Source organism: Callithrix jacchus, chromosome 10, assembly GCF_049354715.1.
Source record: "Callithrix jacchus isolate 240 chromosome 10, calJac240_pri, whole genome shotgun sequence".
Taxonomy (NCBI): domain Eukaryota; kingdom Metazoa; phylum Chordata; class Mammalia; order Primates; family Cebidae; genus Callithrix; species Callithrix jacchus.
Window position 1 is genome coordinate 64,561,747 of NC_133511.1, and position 25,046 is coordinate 64,586,792.

At 42.4% G+C, this 25,046-nt stretch overlaps 1 protein-coding gene and 1 long non-coding RNA gene across 42 annotated transcripts in view; one reads left to right on the forward strand and one right to left on the reverse strand.

Moving 5' to 3' along the window:
- EMSY (EMSY transcriptional repressor, BRCA2 interacting) overlaps positions 1-1,941 on the reverse strand; it is a 116,866-nt gene extending 114,925 nt beyond the window's left edge. For 26 of the 41 annotated variants that reach the window (XM_078340184.1, XM_035265378.3, XM_035265375.3 and 23 more), the window contains exons 1-2: positions 1,831-1,941; positions 85-193 (exon numbers count right to left, since the gene is read on the reverse strand). In XM_078340184.1, the coding sequence (XP_078196310.1) occupies positions 85-154 (70 nt within the window). In that variant the 5' untranslated portion in view covers positions 155-193; positions 1,831-1,941. Of the gene's footprint in view, positions 1-84; positions 194-583; positions 649-1,618 lie in introns of all 41 variants that reach the window. The other 15 variants (XM_035265377.3, XM_078340176.1, XM_078340167.1 and 12 more) reach the window with 2 other exon arrangements.
- Positions 1,942-2,278: 337 nt separating this feature from the next.
- On the forward strand, positions 2,279-22,261 carry LOC144578108 (uncharacterized). The gene is made up of 3 exons (XR_013523241.1): positions 2,279-2,675; positions 17,812-18,225; positions 20,417-22,261. It is a non-coding gene; the product is annotated as an uncharacterized LOC144578108 (long non-coding RNA).
- Positions 22,262-25,046: the final 2,785 nt, after the last annotated feature.

Consider the following 25,046-nt stretch of genomic DNA (forward strand, 5'->3'; position numbering starts at 1 on the left):
ATGACGTCCATGTAAACAGCCGTGACCCAGGCAGAAAGGGAAAAGTATCAGTAAGGTAAAAAATATCAAAAATAAACATCATACCCAATTTTCGAAGAATTCTTTTGCATTCATCCCTGCTGAGATCCAAAAGGGTTGGCCACACAACAGGCATTGCTGCTTCTGTTTGGTAGCCCCAAAGAGCTTGTCCTCCCTACCAGAACAACAACAACAAAAAAACAAAAAGTCAAATTACCAAAGTACATTCAAGGGGCCACTCACCTTGCGATCCAGCCACAGGCTAAGAAGTAAACCAAAAAGATACTAATACTTTACAATCGTTTCTCACCACCACACTTACCAACTTCTGACAAATCAAGAATTACATCATTTGAACTATCACAGTGGAAGGGGCATGGGCTTTAGAGCCAGACACCTCTGTTTCTAGACCCAACTTTTCAACTTACTGATTGAGTCTAAGTTTTACACATCTATAAAACAATGCTAATATCACCCAGCTTGTTAAGCGTATTAAAGAACACTATATGTAAAGTTCTTTCATAGTGGCTGGCATTTAATTTAATAAATAGGTGGCACTACCAACCTTGGGCAAGTTGACTCCCGTCGGCTTCCTCACTTATGAATTACATGATAAAATTCGTAAAGCTCCTAGCAAGTTAAAGAAACTTAATAAGTAACTTTCTTCTCAAGTCTTAACAATGAATTTAGATTCTATTAAACAACCATTTACCGAAAGTTTAGCTGTCAGGAACTTACTTACAACTGGGAATCACCTAGTGTAAAGACAAAAAGACACGGCACTGGGGACTTACACAGAACCTGCTTAGCACAGAATAGAGCCGCTGTAAGTATTCGTTAAATGGATAAGTGATTGGTTCACCCAGCTGAGAGTAAAACGAATGAATGAATGAGCCCACTGTCCAGCCTACAAGTCAGACACCGAACCGAAATAACTGCTATATCCCGTTCCAGGCGCTGGGGCTGCTAACTCCAACTCCGTGTCCTGAGGTGGGCCCCCCTCCCCCTACTTCCCATAGTCCTCTCAGCTCAGAACCAACCTCGGGCTAGGAGAACTGGACTGCGCGCCCCAGCCGGCAGTATGACATAAAGAAAAAGGGTGGGGAGGAGGAAGAAGGGGCAGAGCCAAAGGAATCCGCTCCCTCCACAAACCAGTCCCCGCCTCCAGACAGGATCTCGGAGGCGGCCGGCGACTGCTCGAAACGAGCACCACGTCACGGCATCCCGGCGCGTCCCCGCCAGCGGACCCCACAGCGGGGCCGCAACGCGTCGGAAACCCGGGCAGTAGTTGCCGAAGCCCACTCGGGGAACCGGGATCTCGTAGGATCCTTTCCCACTCAAATGTCAAAGAGGCAAGCCCGCCCCGCCCCCTCTCCAAACACGCACTCTCGCAGCACCACAACAAGAGCAGCCCGCCCAGGCTCCTCACCCCGGCCTCACGGCGCCGGTCCCAATGTCAAGCCCACGACCCAAGTCCCTCGAGGCCAGCAGCTGTTGTCAGGGGTCCCGGCTGGCAACCGCGCCTCACTCCCTCCCCAGCGGAGAGGACAACGAAGAGAATGTAGGCGAGCGGACAGCCAGCCAAACGACCTGAACTCACCAGGAGTCTCCCAGAGCTGGACCCCCGGAGTCCCAGCACCAGGCCTGTCAGAGTCCCCCTGAGTCCACCTCGGGGAGCCCCACGATCCCGTTAGGAAACAACGGAGGATGGGGCTGAGAGCCCCAAGCCGGGCTCCGAATGCTTGGCCCGGCGCTCCTCTAGCCTGGCTGGCCTGCCAGCATTTCCCAGGACCCTGCCTGAGAGTCACCCACCTGCCCGGCCTTTCGGGGCTCATCTAAAAGGCTCCTCCGCCAAGACTAGGGGACACCAGGAATTGGGTTTGTTTGCGGTGCCTCTGAAGGGGCAAGATGGCGACAGGTAACAAGGCGCAGGCGCAGCCGCGCGCGGCCAGTCGGGAGGTGTAGTTCGCCTTTCCCGCCTTTCGAAGAACAAACGCCAAAAGGCCTCCATTCATCTTGTCCTTCTTTTCCTCCGCGTTATGAAAGAAAAGGACAGCCATCACGGAGGGTGCTGGGAGTTGTGGTCCTAATCCAAGCTCCAACCTCTTTCGCTGTGGGTTTGCTATCGTGCGCGCAAGGAAGGCCGGGATTGTAGTTCTCCTTGCTTCGCCTGCATACCCTCCTGTCTCTGGCTTCGCGCGCCTCTCCTGGGCTGCCGTCTCCCAACCAATCGGCTGCGCTCTCTGCTACGTGCGGCGTCACACATAGTGGCTAAGATGGCGCCGGCGGTTGGAGCGGTGGCTTTGCTGCGACCTTTACTCTAGCGAGGTTAGGGACGATGGGAGAGCAGCTTTGTTCCTGAAGTGCCGTCGAGGATTAGGATCGAGTTTCTTCGATCCTGAGGGCAACTATTAGCGGCGTCTAGCCCCCCAGACGGCATCTCGAGAGAGAGAATCCACCCTGCGAGAATTGATAAAGAGGTCATCGCAGGTGTCTGTAGCCGATTTGCGGGTTACGGAGTTGCAAGTAGAGAAGGGGAAATCCGAGCGTTCTCGACCTGGGTTTCCTCCACGTGCGAAGTGGGAATGGTAGTGATATCTTGTGCCATTTGTCAAGGGCAAGAAGGAGAAGGAATTTATTTGAGGCCCTACGACGTGGTAGGTTCACCCTCAGCCTTTGTTCTTACTTCATCTTATTTGTAGAGAAGGTCTTGTCGCCCCTATTTTGCAGGTGAGAAAGGGGCCCAATATATAGTTATTTGAGGCCATAAAATCGAAGCCAGTGCCTGGTATTGAAGATTCAGTGAAATCCCTCAAAAATTTAAAATTTTGTACTTTGGATAACGTCGGATCCGGTAGAAAAGCTCATCAGAAAGAGTTATTAATATGCATTTTACAGTTTCCAAACATAGTTTCCTTCTTGAAAAATTGGGTTAATACTACCCTGTAGGGATCTTGTGATGCACCACATAAACGTTCTAAGTTGTGAACCACTATACAAGCATATGAGACTGTTCATGTTCTGGAATGGAACTGTGGGTTAGGAAGAGAAGGTAAATAACAGCATTTAAGTTTCCTACTACTGTTTGCCCATTAGCTAAAAATACTCTCCGAGGTCCAGGAAGATCACTGTTGTTGAAACCCAAGCCTACACCTTCAGAAAATCAGAAAGTGGAACATACTAATTACCAGGCCCTCCTTCTGTTGTCACCCTGATCTTCCAATGCATCCAGTTGCTTAAGAACTCTTGGGAAGATAGTAATGAAATCTTCATGGAGCCTCCAAGGTGGCTCACTCACATCGGTTGGAAAGTCAGCAAGGAAAGAGGCCTCAGTTTTTCACTATGTAGACCTCCCTATAAGGCTGCATGAGCATCTTTGGGACATAGTAGTAGCTGGCTTGCCCTAGAGCAAGTGATTCAAAAGAGTGTTACAGAAGTTATAATGTAATATGTATACACAGAGATATTTAGATATGAAATTGCTGGGTCCGTTCCACAGAGCCAGGCGGAGCAATGAGCAGTGGATGGAAGGAGTATTCAGACAGAGGCATACAGTGTAAGAGCAGCTAGGGGGCTGCCGGCACTAATGGCTACATGTCCTTGCACCTACTTCTGTGTAAGAGAACAGCTGCCTTCAGCTTATTCTCACCCGAAGCTTTGCAAAAACTTCCAACCTTTGAAGAAGGTTTGCGTCCTTTGCCTGTAATTTCTCCCACTACTCTGACTGATCTCCTATATAAAATCAGATTTTATATATGTTTGTATAAATGTATATAAAACACTCTGAAGGTGAATTTGTACAAAGCAGTAAAGCTAGAACAACTGCTGGGAATAAGTTGAAGTAATACCAGGTAGCATTTGTTGAAGACCCATTATGAAAAGAACACCTTGCTTATTTAAATCTTACAACGTTCCTATGACTTGGTAATTATTGTTCCATTTTACATTTGAGGAAACCAAGTCCTGGAGAAAAATCATTTGTCCAAATTCAAATATCCTGCTCATAGAAGTTCAGGAGTCCAAAGGCCTATCTTTTTTTTTTTTAATGTTTTGTTCCTTTTAATCTAAAATTGTAGTGTTTCCGTTAATATCATTTTCTTAACATTTGTGTAGGTTTTTAATAAACCTTATTTGGGTTTATGTACTCCATTTGACAAAAGCCTCACCGACAAACTTTGTCAAGGTCAGTCTTTATCTATCTTGGTCTCCCTGTGAGGCTGCTGTGGAACAATAAACTTAATATACATAGAAATTTCATTCTTTTTCAAAAAACATCTTCAAGGCATATTCTAAGATCTTTAGAAGGACTTTTGTGTGTTTGAAGCACCACCATAAATGTGAAGTCTTTATAGAGAGCTTTATAGTCAGTCATGCCCTTGTCTTCATCTTTAAACCACATTGTCCTAATAGCGCCCTAAATTTAATCTCTGCCCAGAAGCTATTTCTTTTAACATCAATTGGCATCTGGAAAAGGTGGGAATGAGAAATACTTATATTAAAAATTAGTGAGTCCTGGCTTGTTTATCCTTAGTAGTTTGCTCTTTACCCTATCTCCTCTGTCATTTTATAATAGACAGAAAAAGCCAGGTGGCACTTTTAACCCTCTGCCTGGGGATCTCTTTAATAAACATCTAGTTCATTAGGTACCTTTTCTGCTTCCATGTTATTGTAAGTGACAATGTTGCTGAAATTTCGTCCACTATGTAAAAAAGATCTGCATTCCTCCATCTTCAAATAAGATTTTCCTCACTTATCTATAAATGCTCACATACAGCCTCCTCAAGGGATATCAGGCTTCAGCTGATAGTCTCTTTGAAGCCCTTTAAGTTTTCACTAACACAGTCTTCAAGGTTCACCCAGTCCCAAAATTACACTCTTAAGTTTTGTTACAGCATCCCACTCCTGGTACCAGAATTAGATCCGCTTATCAGCGGTGGTATAACAAATCACTACAAAACTTTCTGGCTAAAAATAGCAGGATATATTTTTGCTCATAAACCTGCAGTTTGAGCAGGGCTTGGCAGAGACGCTGGCCATTTTGGAGAATGCATATTGCAACACAGTCAAACAAAAATTTAATTGTGACTCCAAAACACATGCTTTTCCCACTGTAGCAGAGCTTTTTTTTTTTTTTTTTTTTTTTGAGACAGGGCCTTGCTCTGTCACCCAGTGTGGAGTGCAGTGGCACAATTTTGGCTCACTGCAACGTCCACCTCCTGGGTTCAAGCAATTCTCCTGCCTTAGCCTCCCACAGAGCTGGGATTACAGGCATGTGCCACCACAGCCAGCTGATAAGTTTTGTATTTTTAGTAGAGAGCGTTTCACCACATTGGCCAGGCTGGTCTTGAACACCTGACCTCAGGTGTTCCTCCCACCTCAGCCTCACACAGTGCTGGGATTACAGGTGTGAGCCACCACAACTGGTTGTGTGATATCTTTTTCTTTTTTGGGGCGGCGGGGGAACAGAGTCTCACCCTGTTGCCCAGGCTGGAATGCAGTGGCGCGATCTCAGCTCACTGTAACCACCGTCTCTGGGTTCAAGCAATTCTCCTGCCTCGGCCTCCCAAGTAGCTAGGTTTACAGATATGCGCCACCACACCTAGCTAACTTTTTGTATCTTTAGAAGACACGGGGTTTCACCATGTTAGTCAGGCTGGTCTGGAACTCCTAAACTCATGATATGCCCACTTTGGCCTCCCAAAGTGCTGGGATTACAGGGGTGAGCCACCACGCTTGGCCCACGATATCTTTTTTAGATGGATGACTATTAAATTTATTTATTTATTTATTTACTTTTTTTTTTGAGATGAAGTCTTGCTTGCCTAGGTTGGAGTGCAATGGCGCGATCTCGGCTCACCACAACCTCCTCCTCCTGGGTTCTAGCCATTCTCTTGCCTCGGCCTCCAAAGTACTGGGATTACAGGCGTGAGCCACCATGCCCAGCCATGTTATGATATCTTTTTTAAATAGATGAATATTAAATTTATTTATTTATTTATTTATTGAGATGGAGTCTTGCTCTTGTTGCCCAGACTGGAGTGCAATGGCATAGTCTTGGCTCACTGCAACCTCCACCTCTTGGGTTGAATCAATGATCCTGCCTCAGCCTCCCAAGTAGCTGGGATTACAGGTACATGCCCCGACACCTGGCTAATTTTTGTCTTTTTACTAGAGATGGGGTTTCACCATGTTGGCCAGGCTGGTCTTGAACTCCTGACCTCAAATGATCCAACTGCCTCGGCCTCCCAAAGTCCTGGGATTACAGGCATGAGTCACTGTGCCTGGCTGTGTCATGATATCTTTTTTAGATGGATTAATATTAAATTAAAAAAACAAAATGATCCATGTGCAAAAAGGCATTAAAGGGGAAAAAAAATCAATCCAAAAACAAACTATATAGAACAGCATACCCACTTCATACTAACATGGTAAAAGCAGGGTCTTTGGGTAACTACGGTAAAAAATAAAAAAGTGTGCTGTTTAATTAAGCATGAGAATAATTCTAAAGGCTAGCCATATCTTTTCTTCTAAAAAATGACTTCAGTTAAAGAACTTACGTAAAAAGTTCATCATCATTGAGTACCCACTATGGGTGAAGCTCTGCCAGGCTCTGGAGAAACAAATGACTAAACATGATCAAGTGCTTTTCACATACTCATAATCTAGTGGGGGAGACAAACAGATAAACATATTACTGCCATAAAATATGGGGGTCATGGTATTAGCAAGTTGTTTTTATTTATTGTTATTATTTTGAGTTTTGCTTTTGTTGCCCAGGTTGGAGTGCAATGGTGCAGTCTTGGCTCATTGCAACCTCTGCCTCATGGATTCAAGCGATTCTCCTTCATCAGCCTCCCAAGTAGCTGGGATTATGGGCACATGCCACCACACCCAGCAAATTTTTGTATTTTTAGTAGAGATGGGGTTTCACTGTATTGTCCAGGCTGGTCTTGAACTGCTGACCTCAGGTGATCCACTGGCCTCAGCCTCCCAAAGTGCTGGGATTATAGTCATGAGCCACCACGCCAGCCGGTATTAGCAAGTTGTAAGAAAAGAGTTAAGGAACCGTTAATTATTCTTAGGACCTAGTAAGGAAAATTCACCATGAAGACAACATTCTACTAGGACCTTAAAAGATAGGTGTTCAGGAGACAAAGGAGGAAAGGCTATTCAAAGCAGAGAAAGAAATAGCAATGGCCAACTCACAGGCATAAACATAAGAGTTTTGGGGAATGCATACATTTCAGTTTAGCTAGGTGGGGGTTTGGGGTAGCCTCATTACCACTGGTTGGAGGTAAAAGTCCCAACTCCCCACTTGGCCTTGTCTGACATCATCCCACCTGAGAAGGGAAGAGCACCTCTTTGCCACTAGGTACAGGTGAAATTGCGTGTTTTACATGTGGTGGGCTGACAAAGGTGAGGGGAAAGTATTAGGAGAGGGCCTTGTTACTGTTCATTGAGGGTGAAAGTCCAAGCTTCCCCCTCTGTCTTCTCTGACATGAAACCAGGAATGGAGAAAGGAAGTTGGGTGGTCTCATTAGAACCTGGCTTTTGTTGATGGGGTTAGGTTGGGTTGTAGTTATTTTCTGTGGTATTTATCTGGAGTAGAGATGTTGTTATCTAAAAATGTTCTGTCTTGCAAAGCTGCTCCTTTCCCAGTCCTTTGACCAAACAGAGCAGGCTTTTCCTAGGGCTTAAAAAAAAAATCTGCCCATTGGCATTTCTGGGTTGCCAGCTTCTCCAGTACCCAATCTGTGATATATGAAAGAAAACCCAGGGAACTCACCACTATATATTCCTTGGGTCCCAGGTCCTTAGGTGGTCTGCCTTCTTGTCACCTTTCAGAGTCTTCTTGTGTTTGTTTTATGTATGTTTTATATATAATGTTTTATATATAGTGTCCAGGGTTCTTAGCTGTATCTAACAGAAGGAATAGGGAAAAGTAAATATACTATATCTTTCTGTAAGTGGTAGTCTAAGGTCAATTGATTTGTTACAAAGCTACCAAAGCAATGCTCTGTGAAAGACACCATTAAAAGAATGAAACAGTGGGCTATGGACTGGAAGAAAAATATTTGCAGAACACTTATCAGACACAAGACTTGTATCCAACTCAGAAAACAACCCAATTTAAAAATGGGCAAAAGACACTTCACCAAAGAGAATATACAGATGGCCAATAAGCACAAGAAAATATACTAAACACGATTAGCCATTAGAAAAATGCAAAGTAAAATGATGTCAGAGCTGGGTGCAGAGGCTGTCTCCAGATTCTGAGACAGGAGAATCACTTGAGCCCAGGATTTCAAGGCTGTAGTGTGTCATGCGTGTGCCTGTGAATAGCCACTGCACTCCAGCCTGGGCAATATGGTGAGACCCTGTCTCTTAAATCAAATGAAATCATGATACAATACTACTACACCCTTAATAGGATGGCTGAAATAAAATACACTGACAACACCAATTCCTGGTGAGGATGCAGAGCAACTGGAACTCTGATATGTGACTGATAGAAATGCAAAATAGTATGGTCACTCTAGAAAACAGTTTGGCATTTTCTTCTAAACTTACATACTGTATGACTCAGCAATAACATTCATATACATTTTGCCTAGAGAAATGAAAAAGTTCACGTAAAAGCATACATGCATGTTTAGAACAGCTCTGTTCATATTCAGCAAAAACTGGAAATAACCAGATGTCATTCAGTGAGTGAATAAGCAAACTGTGGTACCTTTATACAGTGGAATATTACTGAGCAATTTTTTTTAAAAAGAGCTGAGATACACACAAGAAGTTGGGTGAATCTCAAAGGCATTATTCTGAATTTAAGAAGCCAATATTAAAAGGTCACATACTATATGATTCCATTTATATGACATTCTCCAAAAGGTACAAATATCACAACAGCATACAGATCAATGGCTGCCAAGGGTTTGGAGTTGGGGGAGGGTGATGGAACTGTTCTGTATTTTTATTGTAATGGTAGTTACAAAAACTTGGTGTTAAAATTTTAGAACTGTGTTCCCCCCAAAACAGTGTTTTCCTTACTGCATTTTAATTAAATTTTAACATACTAATTTAAAATTTCTATACCATAAAAGGAAACATGAGATGCTATATGTAATAGTATAGAATGTATTTACTGTTTTCATTTATATTGCCAAGAGTCATCCATATTGTCACATGTTGCTGTGGTTCATTTATTTTGTGTTGTTTTTTCATTGTATTAATTTATCCATTTTTTCACCCATTCTCCCATTGATGAACATTTTGTTGTTTTTGTTCATGTAAACAGTTTGCTCTGAATACTCTTGTTCAAGCCTCCTATTGAAATTGTGAATTTCTCTAAGTCATATGAACCCAAGAGTGAAATTGTTGGGTCAACTTTTCTCTAAAGTTAAATATTCATGTGTTCAACTTTAGGAGAAAATGCCAGGCCATTTTCACATGTTAGGCATAGTGTTTGACAATGTGAAAATGAGAATAAGAGTGTCAAGTGGAAGCATGGAGACCAATCTTTGAGATGCTTTTACTGCACTCTGCCCTTTAGCCAAGAGTCTTTGCCCGAATTGCCCTCTTTTTTAGAAGCCTTCCCTCCTCCCACACTAGCCACAGTCAGTTTTCCTCCTGTAGGTTCCCAAGGCACCTGTTTCATGCCACACTTTAGGTAACTATCTGACTGTATTGAGATAATCATTCCTTCTACCAGGTAGTGAGGTTCTAGAAAGCAGAGGCCAAGAGTCTTTGTATTCTCCATGCCTAGAACCTAGATGGACATAATAAATATTTCAGTAAACAAATGTTCTTCCTCAGATCTGTGCCCCCACTTTCCCAGTATCAGATAATGAACAAAATTTATTGTTTCTTTAATAATATAAAATATCTTTGCTGTTTCCATGGTAGTTGCCAATGCCAAAGCTCCTTAAAGGAAGGAGCTACACCCCCTTTTTATTATCTCCAGCCTTTAATATAGTGCTTGGCAAATTGTAGATGCTTGAAAATTGTATTGAATATGTATAATAAATTGAAGCTTGCAGCATTTTAGGAGCATTTATTCACAGCCCACGGCCTGGGCAACATAGTGTGACTCCATCTCTACAAAAAAAATTTTAAAAAATAAGCTGGGTATGGTGGCATGCACCCATAGTCCCAGCTACTTGGGACTGAGGTAGGAGGAATTTAAGGTTACATTGAGCCATGATCATGCTACTGCACACCAGCCTAGGCAACAAAGTTAGATCCTGTCTCAAAAACAAAATAAAAATGTTTATTCTGAATGTCAGTTACCATGGTCCAATTCTGGAGATACAATGTAGAAGATTTAGCTACTAATAAATATGCCCTAATGGCTATAGAACATATTCATGCATATGGCTTAAAAAAACAAAAATAAAACAATACTTGCATATCAAAGGGTGAGATTTTATTTATATTACATAAAATTCAAAAGCAGTTGAAAATAATCTGTAGTGATAGAGGTCTGAATAGTAAATACCTTTGGGGAGTAACCACTAGAGCATATGGGAGCCTACTAGAATGCTATAAATATTCTGTGTTTTGATTTGGGTAGGGGTTATATATATAGATATGCTGCATATGTAAAAGTTTATCAGGCTGTACATAAAAGATTTATGTGCTTTATATAGATTATACTTCAGTAAAAGTAAAAAGTGCTATAATGGTGGATTCATGGCATTATACATTTATCATAACCCATAGAATGGACAACACCAAGAGTGAACCCTAATGTAAGTGATGGACTTTCAGCGACTGATGATATGTCAATAAACTTTTATTGATTGTAGCAAACCTACCACTTTGGTGCAGGATATTGATAGTAAGAGAGGTTGTGCATATATGAGGATGAAATATATATGACCTCAATTTTGCTGTGAGCTTAAAATTTCTCTAAAATATAAGGTTGATTAATTTTTTAAAAAGTAAAAATTAAAACAAGTGAGGCATGGTGGCTCATGCCTGTAATCCCAGAACTTTGGGAGTCTGAGGCAGTAGGATCACCTGAGCCCAGGAATTAGAGACCAGCCTGGGCAACATGACAAAGCTCTGTCTCTACTAAAAAAAATAATAATCTTAAAAATTACCCAAGTATGGTGGCATACACCCATGGTCCCAGCTACTTAGGAAGCTGAGACAGAAGGATCACTTGAGCCCAGGAGGTGGAGGCTAAAATGAGACATCCATGTTTGTGCTACTGCACTCTAGCCTCAAAAAAAAGAAAAGAAAAAGAAAACAAAAAGCCCACCTATACCAATTAGGCTTTGCTTTTCTCTATGTAACAGATGTTGAATGAATGAATGAAATGGCTTAAGAAACAATGGATTAGCTGGACGTGGTGATACGTGCCTCTACTTCTAGCTAGTCAGGAGGCTACAGCAGGAGGATCACCTATGCCCAGAAGTTTGAGCTTACAGTGAGCTGCGTTGTGTTTGGATGACAGAGTGAGACCCTGTCTCTTAAAAAAAAAGGAAAATGTTCGTTTGTTCTTCACTTTACTGAAAAGTTCTGAGGCAGTTTTGTCTTCAGGCATTACTGAATCTAGGGATTCAAATAGAGCCAGTCTTATTATCTCCTCATCTCTGAGCTCTGTCTTCTGTGTTTTGCTTCATACTCGGTTCCTGTCTATTGGCTTCCAGCAGCCCCAGGTTTACATCATTCACCCTGCTGACAGCCTCAGCAGAAAAGAGCACCTGCAGCACCTGCCATCTCATGAACAGTCTAACCAAAGTCTCCTTTCTCTGTTGCTGTGGGCTCTATCTGGCTCGTATGCCCATCCCTGAACTATAGACAGGGGCCTGTAATGCCCTGATTTGCCAGGCCTGAACCACATATTACTTTGGGGAGAGGGGAAGCGATGTGGGTAAAGTCAGTTATTCCTGAAGGACATGGAGCCTGTGTGAAGGTGGGCGTGGTTTCCCTTAGGTAAATTGGGGTATGGCTGTCAGAGGAAGGTGAAAGAATGCTGCAGAGCAAAATCACAGTCGCTCACTGAAATACACCATGGCAATGTGTAATAAGAGTCACTTTTAGCACTTGTGAGAGGTGCTATCCCTAACATCCTTTTCTCCAAGATGGAGGGACACCAAGAAGAATCTGAACAAACAGGCCTTGCTAAGTTTCCCCCAGTTTATTACCCTTAGCTTGTGTCCCATTTGTCCTATCATATTTTTCCACGACTTTCCACTCTTCTTCAAACCTAGCATGAAAATCCTTAGGTTTAACAATTTATTTGGGTCTTTATTCCTTATGATGGTTCCTGTATCATGTAAAACTTACTTTAAATAGATTTGAGTGCTTTTCTTTTGTTAATCTGTCTTTTGTTACCAGGACTTTAGAACTGAGAAGGGTATAAGGAAAAGATATTTTTCCTCTGCTGTACCGTCATTATAGGTATTCCTGTTTATGGGAATAATCCCAAAGATGGAAAGAGTTATATTTACAGGTATTTTAATTTCAATGCTATCAAAAACTTGAAGACAACCTAATTACCTTGCAATAGAAGAGTGTTTACCTATATCAAGCATCTACTCAGTATGTAGTCATTTTAAATGAACATTACGAATAATTGACATAAGGAAAATGCTTATGATAAGTGGAAAAGCATATGAATGTGAATATAAACAAAATGGAAAAAAACATGTCCAAACATGAACATATTTCGGTGGTGGAGCTATGGATTATTTTTTTTCCCTCTATTTCCAAGTTTCCTTTTAGGTATTTATATTGCCGTTATAATGCCATAATGTATTTTGTAAAACTATTTTATTAAGAATATTTCATTCTCTTAAATATGGAGTAGAGCCAAACTAAATAAACTGTGATACTGGCTAAGGTTATAGAACCGCAGAGCTACAGGAAACCTCAGAGATACTCCACTTTAATGGCCTCATCTTACATAAGAGACATCTGAGACCTAGAAAGTTGAAGTAATTTGTTCAAAGTCATACAGGAACCAGGAAGCAGGTCTCCTGATTTTCAGGCTAATATTTCTTCCACTGATTGAGCCAGCCAATTAAGACTTGGAATCTTGTGAGATTGCTTTCATTCTTCCTTTTTTTTTTGAGACAGAGTCTCACTCTGTCACCAGGCTAGAGTGCAGTGATTCGATCTCAGCTCACTGTAACCTCCAACTCCCGGGTTCAAGCGATTCTCCTGCCTCAGCCTCTTGAGTAGCTGGGACTATAGGCATGTGCTACCATGCCCAGCTAATTTTTGTATTTTTAGTCATGATGGGTTTTCACCATGTTGGCCAGGATGGTCTTGATCTCTTGACCTTGTAATCTGCCTGCCTCAGCCTCCCAAAGTGCTGGGATTACAGGTGTGAGCCATCACAATTGGCTGATATGCATTCTTTCATTACTAAATCAGATTAAACCAGCTATTATTGCTTTTGTTGGGAAAGTGATGTTTTAGAAATAATATTTAAAACTAATAGCATGGCCTTTTAGGTTCTTCTCCTAAGCATGCTTGTACATCTTTATAAGCAATTTACAGAATAAATGCAGAGAAAACCTACATCTGACTAAATTAAGTGGATGTAAAGTTTCTTCACTTTTTGGGATATCAGCTTCCTCATTTATTCAAAGAATGAGCACCAGGCCCCATCCCATGCCAGGCCCTGGAGATATGAAGATGAGTAAGGAACAACCTTTAGGCCAGGCATGATGGTTCACACCTGTAATCCCAACACTTTGGCTGGCTGAGACAGGAGGATTGCTTGAGCTCAGAAGTTCTAAGACCAGCCTGGGCAACATAGTAAGACCCTGTCTCTACAAAAAAGTCAAAAATTGAGGCCAGGCACAGTGGCTCATGAGTTCGAGACCAGCCTTGCCAACATGGTGAAACCCCATCTCTACTAATTAAAAAAAAAAACTAGCCGGGAATAGGGGCACATGCCTGTACTCCCAGCTACTCGGGAGGATGAGGCAAGAGAGTCTCTGGAACTTGGGAGGCGGAGGTTGCAGTGAGCCACGATAGCACCACTGCACTCCAGCCTGGGCAACAAAGTGTGACTCCGTCTAAAAAATAAAAAATTATCTGGGCATGGTGGCACACACCTGCATTCCTAGCTACCCAGGAGGAGGCAGGAGGATCACTTGAGTCTGGAAGATCAAGGCTGCAGTGAGCTGTGATTGTACCACTGCATTCCAGCCTGGGTGCCAGAGCAAGATCCTGTCACTAAAAAAGACTAAAAAGTTACAATATCCTCCTGGAGCTCATGGTTGAGTGGGGAAGATAGGATGGAAAGATAGACATGCAGATAGCTGTATATATTACAGAAGAAAGTCATAACAGGATGAAGATAGACATGCAGATAGCTGTATACGTTATAGAAGAAGGTAATAACAGAGGATGTTCATAAAGGTGCTGTGCTATGAGAGTAGGGAAAAAAGGATTCTTTCCATCACAGAAGGCTTCAGAAGAGGTGGCCTTTGGGCTAGACCTCAAAGTGCACAGCATTTTACCAGGCAGAGTAGTGAGGAGAGTATCAAAGATAGCAAGGCAGAGGAAATAGGAAAAGCAAAGACATGAAGACATAAAAAATGTACACATAGAAGGGCAACCTTGAAAAGCAAGATGAGTGATGTTAGACTCCTAGTGGTCCTCAGCTGGGAGTACTTGTCAGAATAACTTGCAGAGCTCTATCAAATTATAGAAGATTGTGATGTACATCCTTGAATAAAAGCCTTAGATGGCCACTGAGATCTTGTCTATGCCCTAAAAGTTTCTGTATCTATGTTTACCATAGTACCACCAGACTTAGTAACACAAGTTATTACCATTTAATCCATGTTGGAACCCAACTGGCAAAAACACTGCCTGTACTCTGGATGGTGAATTGACACTGATGAATGGCTTGATCATTAGAAAACCAAAGGGGATTGCAAATGAAAATAGAAATAAAGACATAATCTCACACACTGAGTTTTCCCCAGTTCATTTTTGGGGGACGGGGGGAAAGCCCTTTTTTTTAAAGGTTCACTCAAGTGCTAAGATGCCTCAGGTGAGGGGCTGATGATAATCAGTAATTATCCAAGGTGAAATCCAAGATGTTTTATAAAGATGGAAATAATAACCCTGTCAGAAATGGAAATCAGCTATCATGGGGTAGGGGGCTATAAATCCAAACATAATATCCAACTTGTCTTCACCTCAGAGAGTTTCCAGCTGTTGATGACATTCTGCTATGATTTGCCAGAGATGAAGTGCATTTTTAAAACTCTGCTCCAGCCAGCTGAATGTGAGGCTTGGAGCCATACTCTCTTTCAAGAAGTGTTGAACACTTGTGAAGTCTGCAGAGAAATGGTAGAAGGTGTCCACTTTCTTGTCAGTTCCAATTAAGAGCTTTTCTCTGCAACCCCAGAGTTGGTCATTATTTTCTAAGTGAGCTAATGGAATATCAAGTCAGGTCTTTCTCAGATTGAAAGGGCACTTGTTGAGATGCTATGGGCTTTAAACCTACCGCTGTAAGGCCAGTAGTTCAAATTCAAGCCTTGCTGAAGGCAGAGGTAATAAAGGAACACGCTTATAGAGAGCCCAGGGAGTATTATGTGTCAAGAAATAATTATGGAAAGGAAATGGTCCAAATAATGCTTGTATGAGTATGTGCCTACACACACACACACACACACACACACACACACACATATCCTGTGCTGAAACATACAAGCCAATCATTGATAATGGCAGTTATCTCATCAGATCATTAATTGATTGGAGACTCTTTGGGAGCAAGGCCTGAGGCTTTTGAGCTCTGAATCCCCCCAGCAGTGCTGAATTGACTGGCCTGTTGAATTTGAGAAGACAGTAGTATGGGCATGTGGCAGTGTCTTCCCGTAGTCACACTAGATTGCCTATAGTGCCTCAAACAGGCCTTGCACCTTCACACCCTGCCTTATGGCTCTACCCGTCTGATTATTCCTTTGCCTAGAACTCTGTTACCTCATCCCTTGCACCTTCTAGCATTTCAAAGTCTGTCAAAATCCTTCTTGTTCTTCATAATCTATCTCACTTTTTGTTCTTTTTTTCTTTTTCTTTTTCTTTTGAGACAGAGTTTCACTCCTGTTGTCCAGAATGGAGTGCAATGGCGCGATCTCAGCTCACTGCAACCTCCACCTCCCAGGTTCAAATGATTCTCCTGCTTCAGCCTCCCGGGTAGCTGGAATTATAGTCATGTGCCACCATGTCTGGCTAATTTTGTATTTTTAGTAGAGACGAGGTTTCTCCATGTTGTTCGGGCTGGTCTCAAACTCCTGACCTCAGGTGTTCTGCCCACCTTGGCCTTCCAAAGTGCTGGGACTATAGGCATGAGCCACCACACCAGGCCCTCACTGTCTTTTGAAAATAATTATCCAAGCACAAGGGGAAGCAGAGAATGTTCTTGGAAGTCAGGGAAATCTAGATTTGAATCTGAATTCTACCTCTTTCAAGTTCTTAAACAAATAACAGTACCTCTTTGTGCCTCAGTTTCTTCCAGGTGGGTTATGGGGAAGATTTATTTATTTATTTAAGAGACGGGGTTTTGCTGTATTGCCCAGGCTGGTCTCAAACACCTGAGCTCAAGCAATCCGCCCACCTTGGCCTCCCAAAGTGCTGGGATGACAGGTGTGAGTCACTGCACCCGGCCAGTTTTAGGGAAGATTTCATGTGATAAAATATGTAAACCACCTAGCTCAATGAATGGCACAGGATAGATTACCAATGCATGATTGTTAGTCTTGTTCACCTTCCTCTGTAAAACCTCAGTGCTTAATAACTGTTAGTTTCCTCTGCCTATACATTCTTTAACATCTCTCTTAGGTTTCTTCCCCCTACTCTGCCACCCCTTTATCAGCTATTGCCCCATTCTCTTCCATAATGCCTTGTTTGCGCCTCTTTTCTAGCACTTATATGCTGACTTGTGCTATAACTCATTGTGTTACCTTCCCCTATAAGCTGAAAACACCTCAAGGCACTATCTCCAGCAACTAGTCGAGGAACTAGTTAGGACAGACATTCCATAAATGGCTTTCTAATTGAAATATAACATTTGATCCAGCTTTCCAGAAGGTAAGTGAGCATGTACCATGTCTTCTCCCAATAACAGCTGAATGGTCTAAGCAGCAAAGATGAAATTTCCATGCAATTAAGTGTTTCGGAGTTGATTGCTGTCCATCCAACCCAAGTAAGCAGAGCCTCAATTTCCAGATGTTTTCGTTTCTCCCACTTCTGCCTAGCCAAGCCAGAGGAGCAATCCCATAAGGGTTACCCAATATGTTTTTTTTGATTATCTGATTAGAGTGCGAAATACTTTCTTTGGAGTAAATGCACAAAAGTGAGGTTTTTCTCGGTTTTTGCAAGGGACAGAAGGTGAGGGAGTAAGAGAAAAATCGAAGCCAGAGGAAGATCTGTCATACCCCAGGAGATGAAAAGCACATAACGCCAACACAACAGATATTGTCCTGGATCAAAACTTCAAAATGTGAGCCATAAATGACTACATTCTTGACCTGACCGTAGGAAAAAAAAAAAAAAACAGAAGCAAAAGCAAAAGTTTCCTAGAAGCTGTTGTTTGCAGTGATATCTGTACCAGTAAAGAACCTAAAGCAAGCTAAACATTCAATCCAACTGAACAAATATTTTCTGAACTAGTAAATGCAGAGTACTGGAGTTATGGGTATGTCAGTGAAGCTAAACTTCTAACCTTAGGCAATTGTTCTATTCCATTACTTTTCTTATGGTTTTCTTTCTTTCTTTTTTTTTCTTCATTCCTTTTCTTTCTTTCCACTGAAGAAGTCAATCCTAGCAGCTAAACACACTCAGAGGCTGTAAAGGGGCTAAAGAGGAGGAGCTGATGGAGACATCTACAGAAGGCTGTGGATCCACTGCACATGTCTGGTGCTGGGTTTGGACTACTATTGGTCAGCAGGGTCAGCAGTCAGGAAGAGCTGGATATGGAGTGGAGGAGAGTGAACCTGCTGGTGCCTCCTCGATTGCTGCTGTAACGAACCCCCATGACCTTCAGAGAGCAATGGCTGCCAATTCACTTCTGCCTCCCAGATCTCAAGCAACTGTTACGCTTAACTGACTTTAACCTAGAACCATACAGTTGCAGCTTAACCAAGCTGACACACATAAATTTCCTCCATAACCATAAAGTGATTACTGTCTTCTCCCAGTTTCCTACAGTGGAAAAAAATTGGACTTGTAAGTCTAACAGTACTGGACTCTGATTCTGAGTCTGCACCTCTGTAGCTGTCTGACCTCAGGGAAATTACCATTTCTGTGCCTTAGTGAATCTGGAACCCTTCCTCTGTGCTATCATAGTCCCCATGTGCTTCTTTCTGTTGTGTATAGATTGCGTTTTATTCTCATTATCTATTTATATGTCCATTTCCTCCATTAGACCTTCAGCTCCAGTACAGGGGTCATATCTGATTCCTCTCGATATTTATGATGCCTAACAATGCCTGGCACAGAGTAGATACCCAGTAGATGTTTCCTGAGAAAATGAGTCCTTGAAACAGATAAACTCATCAGACTATCAAGCTGGTAGTAGAACCCAGTAATAACATATTAAGGCAGTGAGACCCATCTCTTTGCCTGTCACACTCTCAGCACCCTGTAAAATCAGGTCCCAAACACCCTCACCTCATCTACAGCTTGTATCTTAAACCATTCACCACATTTCACTTTCAAACCTGTTTTAATTATCCTGATTATTGACTCCTGGCCTTAACTCACTTATGACCTGCTATCATCTCTTAGACCTTCAAATGTTCAGGCTTCTGGCCATCTTACTTGAATTTTCATTTTACCTTCTGATTAAACTACTTTCACTTTCTTGGCATATTTCTCACCCCATACCCTAGGTTCTCAGGTCAGAGACTATGAAAGTCCCTGCACTCAGAGTGTTCTCAAGCTGGTGAACAATGGACAAGGCAACCAGCAATTCCAGAATGGTGTAATGAGAGATCTGGTTGAAATAAGTTTAGGGTATCGTGGAAGCATAGAAAGAATGAAGAGTGAGCCAGGCGCAGTGGCTCACACCTGTAATCCCAGAACTTTGGGAGGTCGAGGGGGCAGATCACAAGGTCAGGAGATCGAGACTATCCTGGCCAGCACGGTGAAACCCTGTCTCTACTGAAATACAAAAAAATTAGCTGGGCATGGTGGCGCATGCTTGCAGTCCCGGCTACTCAGGAGGCTCAGGCAGGAGAATAGCTTGAACCCAGGAGGCAGAGGTTGCAGTGAGCTGAGATCATATCATTGCCCTCCAGCCTGGCAAACAGAGTGAAACTCTGTCAAAAAAAAAAAAAAAAAAAAAAGGAATGAAGATCACCTAAATTTAGAAAGAGAAGGATAGTTTTCAAAAGAAGTGTGGATTGATCTGAGTAATGAGAAATTGCAAAGGAGAGTTCAGGCAGATAAAGGGAGAATGTGCATTATAGACAGAGACCACCAATGCAGAGCAATGAAGACGGGAGAGACTGGGGTATGGGCATCAAAGGTGGGTTGGTGTGGTGAGAAGAGGACGAAAATACAGTTGAGAAGTGGAGGGAAATGAACAAATATCAAGGGATGGATGGCTTGAGTTCTAAGCCCAGGAGCTTAGACCTGACCCTGTAGGACAGGTCTAAAGGTTGTAAATTACCAGGATTTGGCCCACAGATGTGCTTTGTTTATCCCACATAATTCTTTTACATTTGTTTGGCCAGTGTTTTAAAACTGGGTGATTTCTTTCTTTCTTTTTTTTTTTTTTTTTTTTGAGACAGAGTCTTACTCTGTCGCCCAGGCTGAAGTGCAATGTGCAATCTCGGCTAACTGCAACCTCTGCCTCCCGGGTTCAAGCAATTCTCCTGTCCCAGCCTCCGAAGTAGCTGGGATTGCAGGCGCCCACCACTATGCCTAGCTAATTTTTTATTTTTTTATTTTTAGTAGAGACGGGGTTTCACCATGTTGGCCAGGTGGATCCACCCACCTCAGCCTCCCAAAGTGTTGGGATTACAGGTGTGAGCCACTGCGCCCAGCCAGAACTGGGAGATTTCACATAAAATTCTGGGTTTCCAGTCTCTGTGGAAAAATCAGGTGATCTGGCCACATCAGGGTGTCATTTATTGTTTGTCCTTCTTAGGTGCCATATGTGTTTTGTAACTCACTAGTCTCCACCACACCTTTTTGTCCTCATACTTGCGCTCTTGACTTTCTTCAGGGGGAGAAATATTTCTTACTACCAGTATCTCTGTGAAAAGTAAGGAGATGAAGGTTAGAGCCAGGCATTTCAGAAAATGAGAAACAGCATGTTTCTTTGTGGAAATAAAGAAACAAAGTATATCCATTAAAACACTGCAACCTTCTCTTAAACCCATTTCTCTTCACTTGTTTATGTTACCTGCAGGATTTGCTGTATAAAGAATGATGACTTCACTGGGCCACCTTACTTCCGTAAAACCTTGTGATGCTCACAGACCATCAAGCAGGAATGTGCTGGGTGTGCTTGTCTTAGAGAAGGTGTAGGAGACATGTACGTGTCTGGCCAGAGATTGTCAAAGAGAGGCCAACACTGACTCTCAGACCCTCAAGTAAGTGATGAATCAAGTAGAAAGAAATTGGGAGGACACAAAAAAGAGCTTGTCAGGGGCCACAGACAGTTAATGGCAGGAGTTCTCTGAAACCAGGGACAGCACAGAGGAAATGCAACCTGGACAACCTCCAAATCCAGGTTCTGGGGCCTAAAGACCAGAGCCACTCCCTGTACTCATGCAGAACTCGCCCAGCATCTCAGTAAGAGGGTTGCTGGGTCCTTCAGACTCGTTCCTGCTTCCCCCCACCCCACCCTCACATCCTGGGACTGCACAGCACTTCCACTAATCTGAACCCTCCTGGCCTCCCAGAGCCTTGAACTGCTGCTTCTGAGCTCCGTGTAGCTGGTGAAAGGAGGCTGCCTTGGCCTCCTTGGGGGCCTCCTGTCCTCAGTGATTATTCTCTGCAGCTTAGCTCTGGCAGTCTTACCTCCTCTCCCCATGTAACTGATCCCAGTCCTCTGGTTCTATCAGCGCCTCTGCTGTGTACACTATGACATGTGTGAGCTCCCAGCTGGGTGGGAACCCTAGTGAGGTGTGAGTTTCCTTCCAAGCCATTGAAGTTGCCTTTCTGCAGTAAGCTCTGCTGGTCTTAGAAAAAGTGCTTTCACTATATGGTCAGAGAGAAGGGATCCCCTAAGCTTTCATATTGATCTCTCTGCTCCTCCATCTTTTCCCACCTCAATTCTGCTTGTACCTGTGGAATTACTATATATTAAAACATAATGCTAAATATGTCATGCTTCTTATCAAAAGTCTTGAGCAGCTCCTCATTTCCTACCAAATTCAAACCAAATTATCTGCGCTGGCTGGTTGGACGTGTCCCAGGCTGACCCCAAAATGCTATTTTCTAGACTTTTCTCCCACTATAAATAACAAATGCTGCCAGGCATGGTAGCTCATGCCTGTAATCCCAGTATTTTGGGAGGCCAAGACAGGTGGATCACCTGAGGTCAGGAGTTTGAGACCAGCCTGGGCAACATGGCAAAATCTGTCTCTACTGAAAAAACAAAAATTAGCGGGTGTGGTGGCATGGGCCTGTAATCCCAGCTACTCGGGAGGCTGTGGCACGAGAATCACCCAAACCTGGGAGGCAGAGGTTGCAGTGAGTCGAGATTGTGCCACTGCACTCCAGCCTGGGTGACAGTCAAATTAACCACTCCTGAAACTTCCTTACTTCTAGACTTCCTGTTATATGAGATGATACATTTTCCTCATATACTTTGCCATGTCTCAGCCATTTCGAGTTTTGGTTTGTTATTTGGAGCCAAAGACATCCTAGCTGACGCACATGGTTTTATTTCTTCCATCAAACTGTATTTGTACCCATTAATTAACCTCTCTTCATCTCCCTTTCCTCCTACTCTTCCTGTCCTCTGGTAACCACCAATCTGCTCTCTATCTTTGTGAGATCCAGTTTGTAAGCTCCCACATACGGCATCTGTCTTTCTGTACTTGGCTTATTTCACTTAGCATAATGACCTCCAGTTCCATCCATTTTGCTGCAAATGACAGGATTTGATTTTTTTTAATGGCTGAATACTATTTCATTGTGTATATGTACCACATATTCTTTATCCGTTCATCTGCTGATGGGCACTTAAATTGATTCTGTGTTTTGACCACTGTGAATTGTGTTGCAATAAACATGGCTATGTAGGTATCTCTTTGATATATTGATTTCCTTTCTTTTGGGTAAATGCCTACTAATGAAATTGCTGGATCATATGGCGGTTTTATATTTAGTTTTTTGAGGAACCTCCATAAAGTTTTCCCTACTGGCTGTACTAATTTACATTTTCACCAGTAGTGCATAAGGGTTCCCCTTTGTCCACATTATTTCCAGCATCCATTATTCCCTGTCTTTTTGATATAGGCCTTTTTTTGTTTGTTTGTTTAGACAGAGTCTTACTCTATCACCCATGCTGGAATGCAGTGGCACAATCATGGCTCACTGAAGTCTCAACTTTCCAGGCTCAAGCAATTCTCTTACCTTAACATATTAAGTAGCTGTGACTACAGGCATCTACCACTATGCCCAGCTAAGTTTTTGTGTGTATTTTGTAGAGAGGGAGTTTCACCATGTTGCCCATGCTGGTCTCAAACTTCTGGGCCCAAGTGATCCACCAAAGTTCTGGGATTATAGGTGGGAGCCACCATCCCCAGCCTACAAAAGCCATTTAACTGGGATACCTTGCACATGTTGCCATTATTACATTGCTCTCCTAGGATGGGAACTTTTACTTGTCTTTCTTTACTACTAGGTTGTGAGACTACAAATTAAGAGGAAGGTCCCCAGACTTACTCATTGCTTTACCCTTAGAAAAATAAAAAGTATTGAGGAGTCATCACTGCACTGAAGCATTGTCAGTGAAGGGGAGCTCCACAGTTTCCAATGAAGTTCTATAAGTGTTGCCTGGAGCCCCAGTAGCATCATGGAATCATCCACCCTCCTTTCTTCTTACCCCTGGAATCCAAGCTACAAAAAATAGCAAGATGATTTCCTTTCTTGGGAGCCTATCCCAGCAAGTGGAGCATTTCAATAAACAAATAATAAGTGTGGAACAAATGGAAGAGGGAAATGTGGGACCCCAAGAGGAGGATTGGAACAAGACTTGGCAAGAGGCTGTGAATACATCCAAAGCTGATAGATTTATGATTGAGAAGTTTGTTTTTCCTCATGGAACTTGCCTGCCTCCAGTATAATAGCACACAGGGTGGGACATAAAGCCAAAGTGATTTGGAGGAAGTAGGATACCTAAATTCATTTGACTTGGAAAGAGCTTTGAAATTTTACATTCTGTCTTCAAACATAGAGTTTTCCAGTGGTCTTAGGGGGATGTGTGTGCACTTATGCACATGTGTACCCTAGATTTTTGTTTTTCTCTCTCACAACACACACACTTTGATATGCAGAGATTGATTTTTTTTAAAAAAAGATCACATTCTTATGCTTCTCTAAGAAATTAGATTAAAAAGAGGCCCTTAAGCTTCTTCTTCTTCTTTTTTTCTCTGGAGCTCAGGAGGATTTAGGCATTCCAGATTCTTATATTTCTCCAAAGTGAACCAAATGTTTCCATTTCATATTTCAGGGTCCCATTTCTTCCCATTTAATGCTCTAACTTTTCTGTAAGAAACCTGGGGCACCTGTGATTTCTATGAACACTGTAATTCTGGACCCACAGGATTAAAATTTGGGTCTGACTTTCAATTATCATAGTCCTGTAGCTATAACAGGTTATATATAAATACAATTAATGTTAATATTAATAACATATTAATATATAAATATAATTTTATATATTAATTATAAATACATATATATTTTAAAGCTATAATGGAAGCTTTCTGATTCTCTGAACATGCCTAGAACTGAGACTTTAGAATCCTGAGCTTGAATTTTTTTTCTCTTTTTTTCATCAGAAAGCAACTAATCTATCTTAAAATCATTAGTCACAATTCTCACCTTAGTAGTGCATTTCAGTGGCCATTTGGTCTTCCAAAGACTTGCCTTTGAACACATTTCATCCAGTTATTCACAAGGTGATAGTTTAAGTAACTTTTGCTATTGCATGCAAGAGACTACCATGGACAGTTGTTAGGAGGTGCAGTCTGCTGACCTCCAAATGTCCTTGTATATTCTTGTTTGTGCCAAACTGCAAGGACTAACCATTTTCTGACCCTGGATAAGTCATATAATTAGTCACAAAAGCAGTTAGGTAGGTAAGTCAAGGTGACCACAACATCCAGCAATTCACTCTCCAGGGGAAGGAGACTGGCTTGTTAACCATTTGCTATAAAAGATTCTGCCCTTAGCTCAGGGGTCCTCGGTGACATCACAGCCCCAATGCATGAATAGCTGCCATCTGGGCCACTGTATTGACCCGTAGGACTTGAGGGCAAAGAAACTCACTTTACCATACTCTTGGCCCTTTTGTTTGCTGTGCTATCTTTTTCTCATCCACTGGGTCTTGCCTACTTTCAGCACCTATAGAGTTGTGGTGAGCCAATTTGCAGTCCTGTTACTCCTTGCCATCTCCCATGAGGTTGGAGCTCTCCCCTGACATGGTATCCCATTTTCCACTGGCAATGAAGTCATCATTGAATTCAAGTCCACTTAGGTCATACTACAATCCCAGATTCCTATCATGGAGGGTCAGTTTCGCATGACTGCTTTCATATCAAGTATTGTATCAGCAGTGTCCTATCAGGAAAACACGTCATTCTAGATCTGTGCTGTCCAACATGATAGCCATTAACCACATGTTGCTGTTAACATTTAAGTATTAAAATTAAATGAAATTAAAAATTCAGTTCCTCAGTCAGACTAGCTGCACCTCAAGAGCTTAAGACCCACACAGGGCTAGGTGACACTGTGTTGGTCAGCAGTTAGGACTTTTCTATCATTACGGAACATCTTATTGGACAGTGGTACACTAGATTATT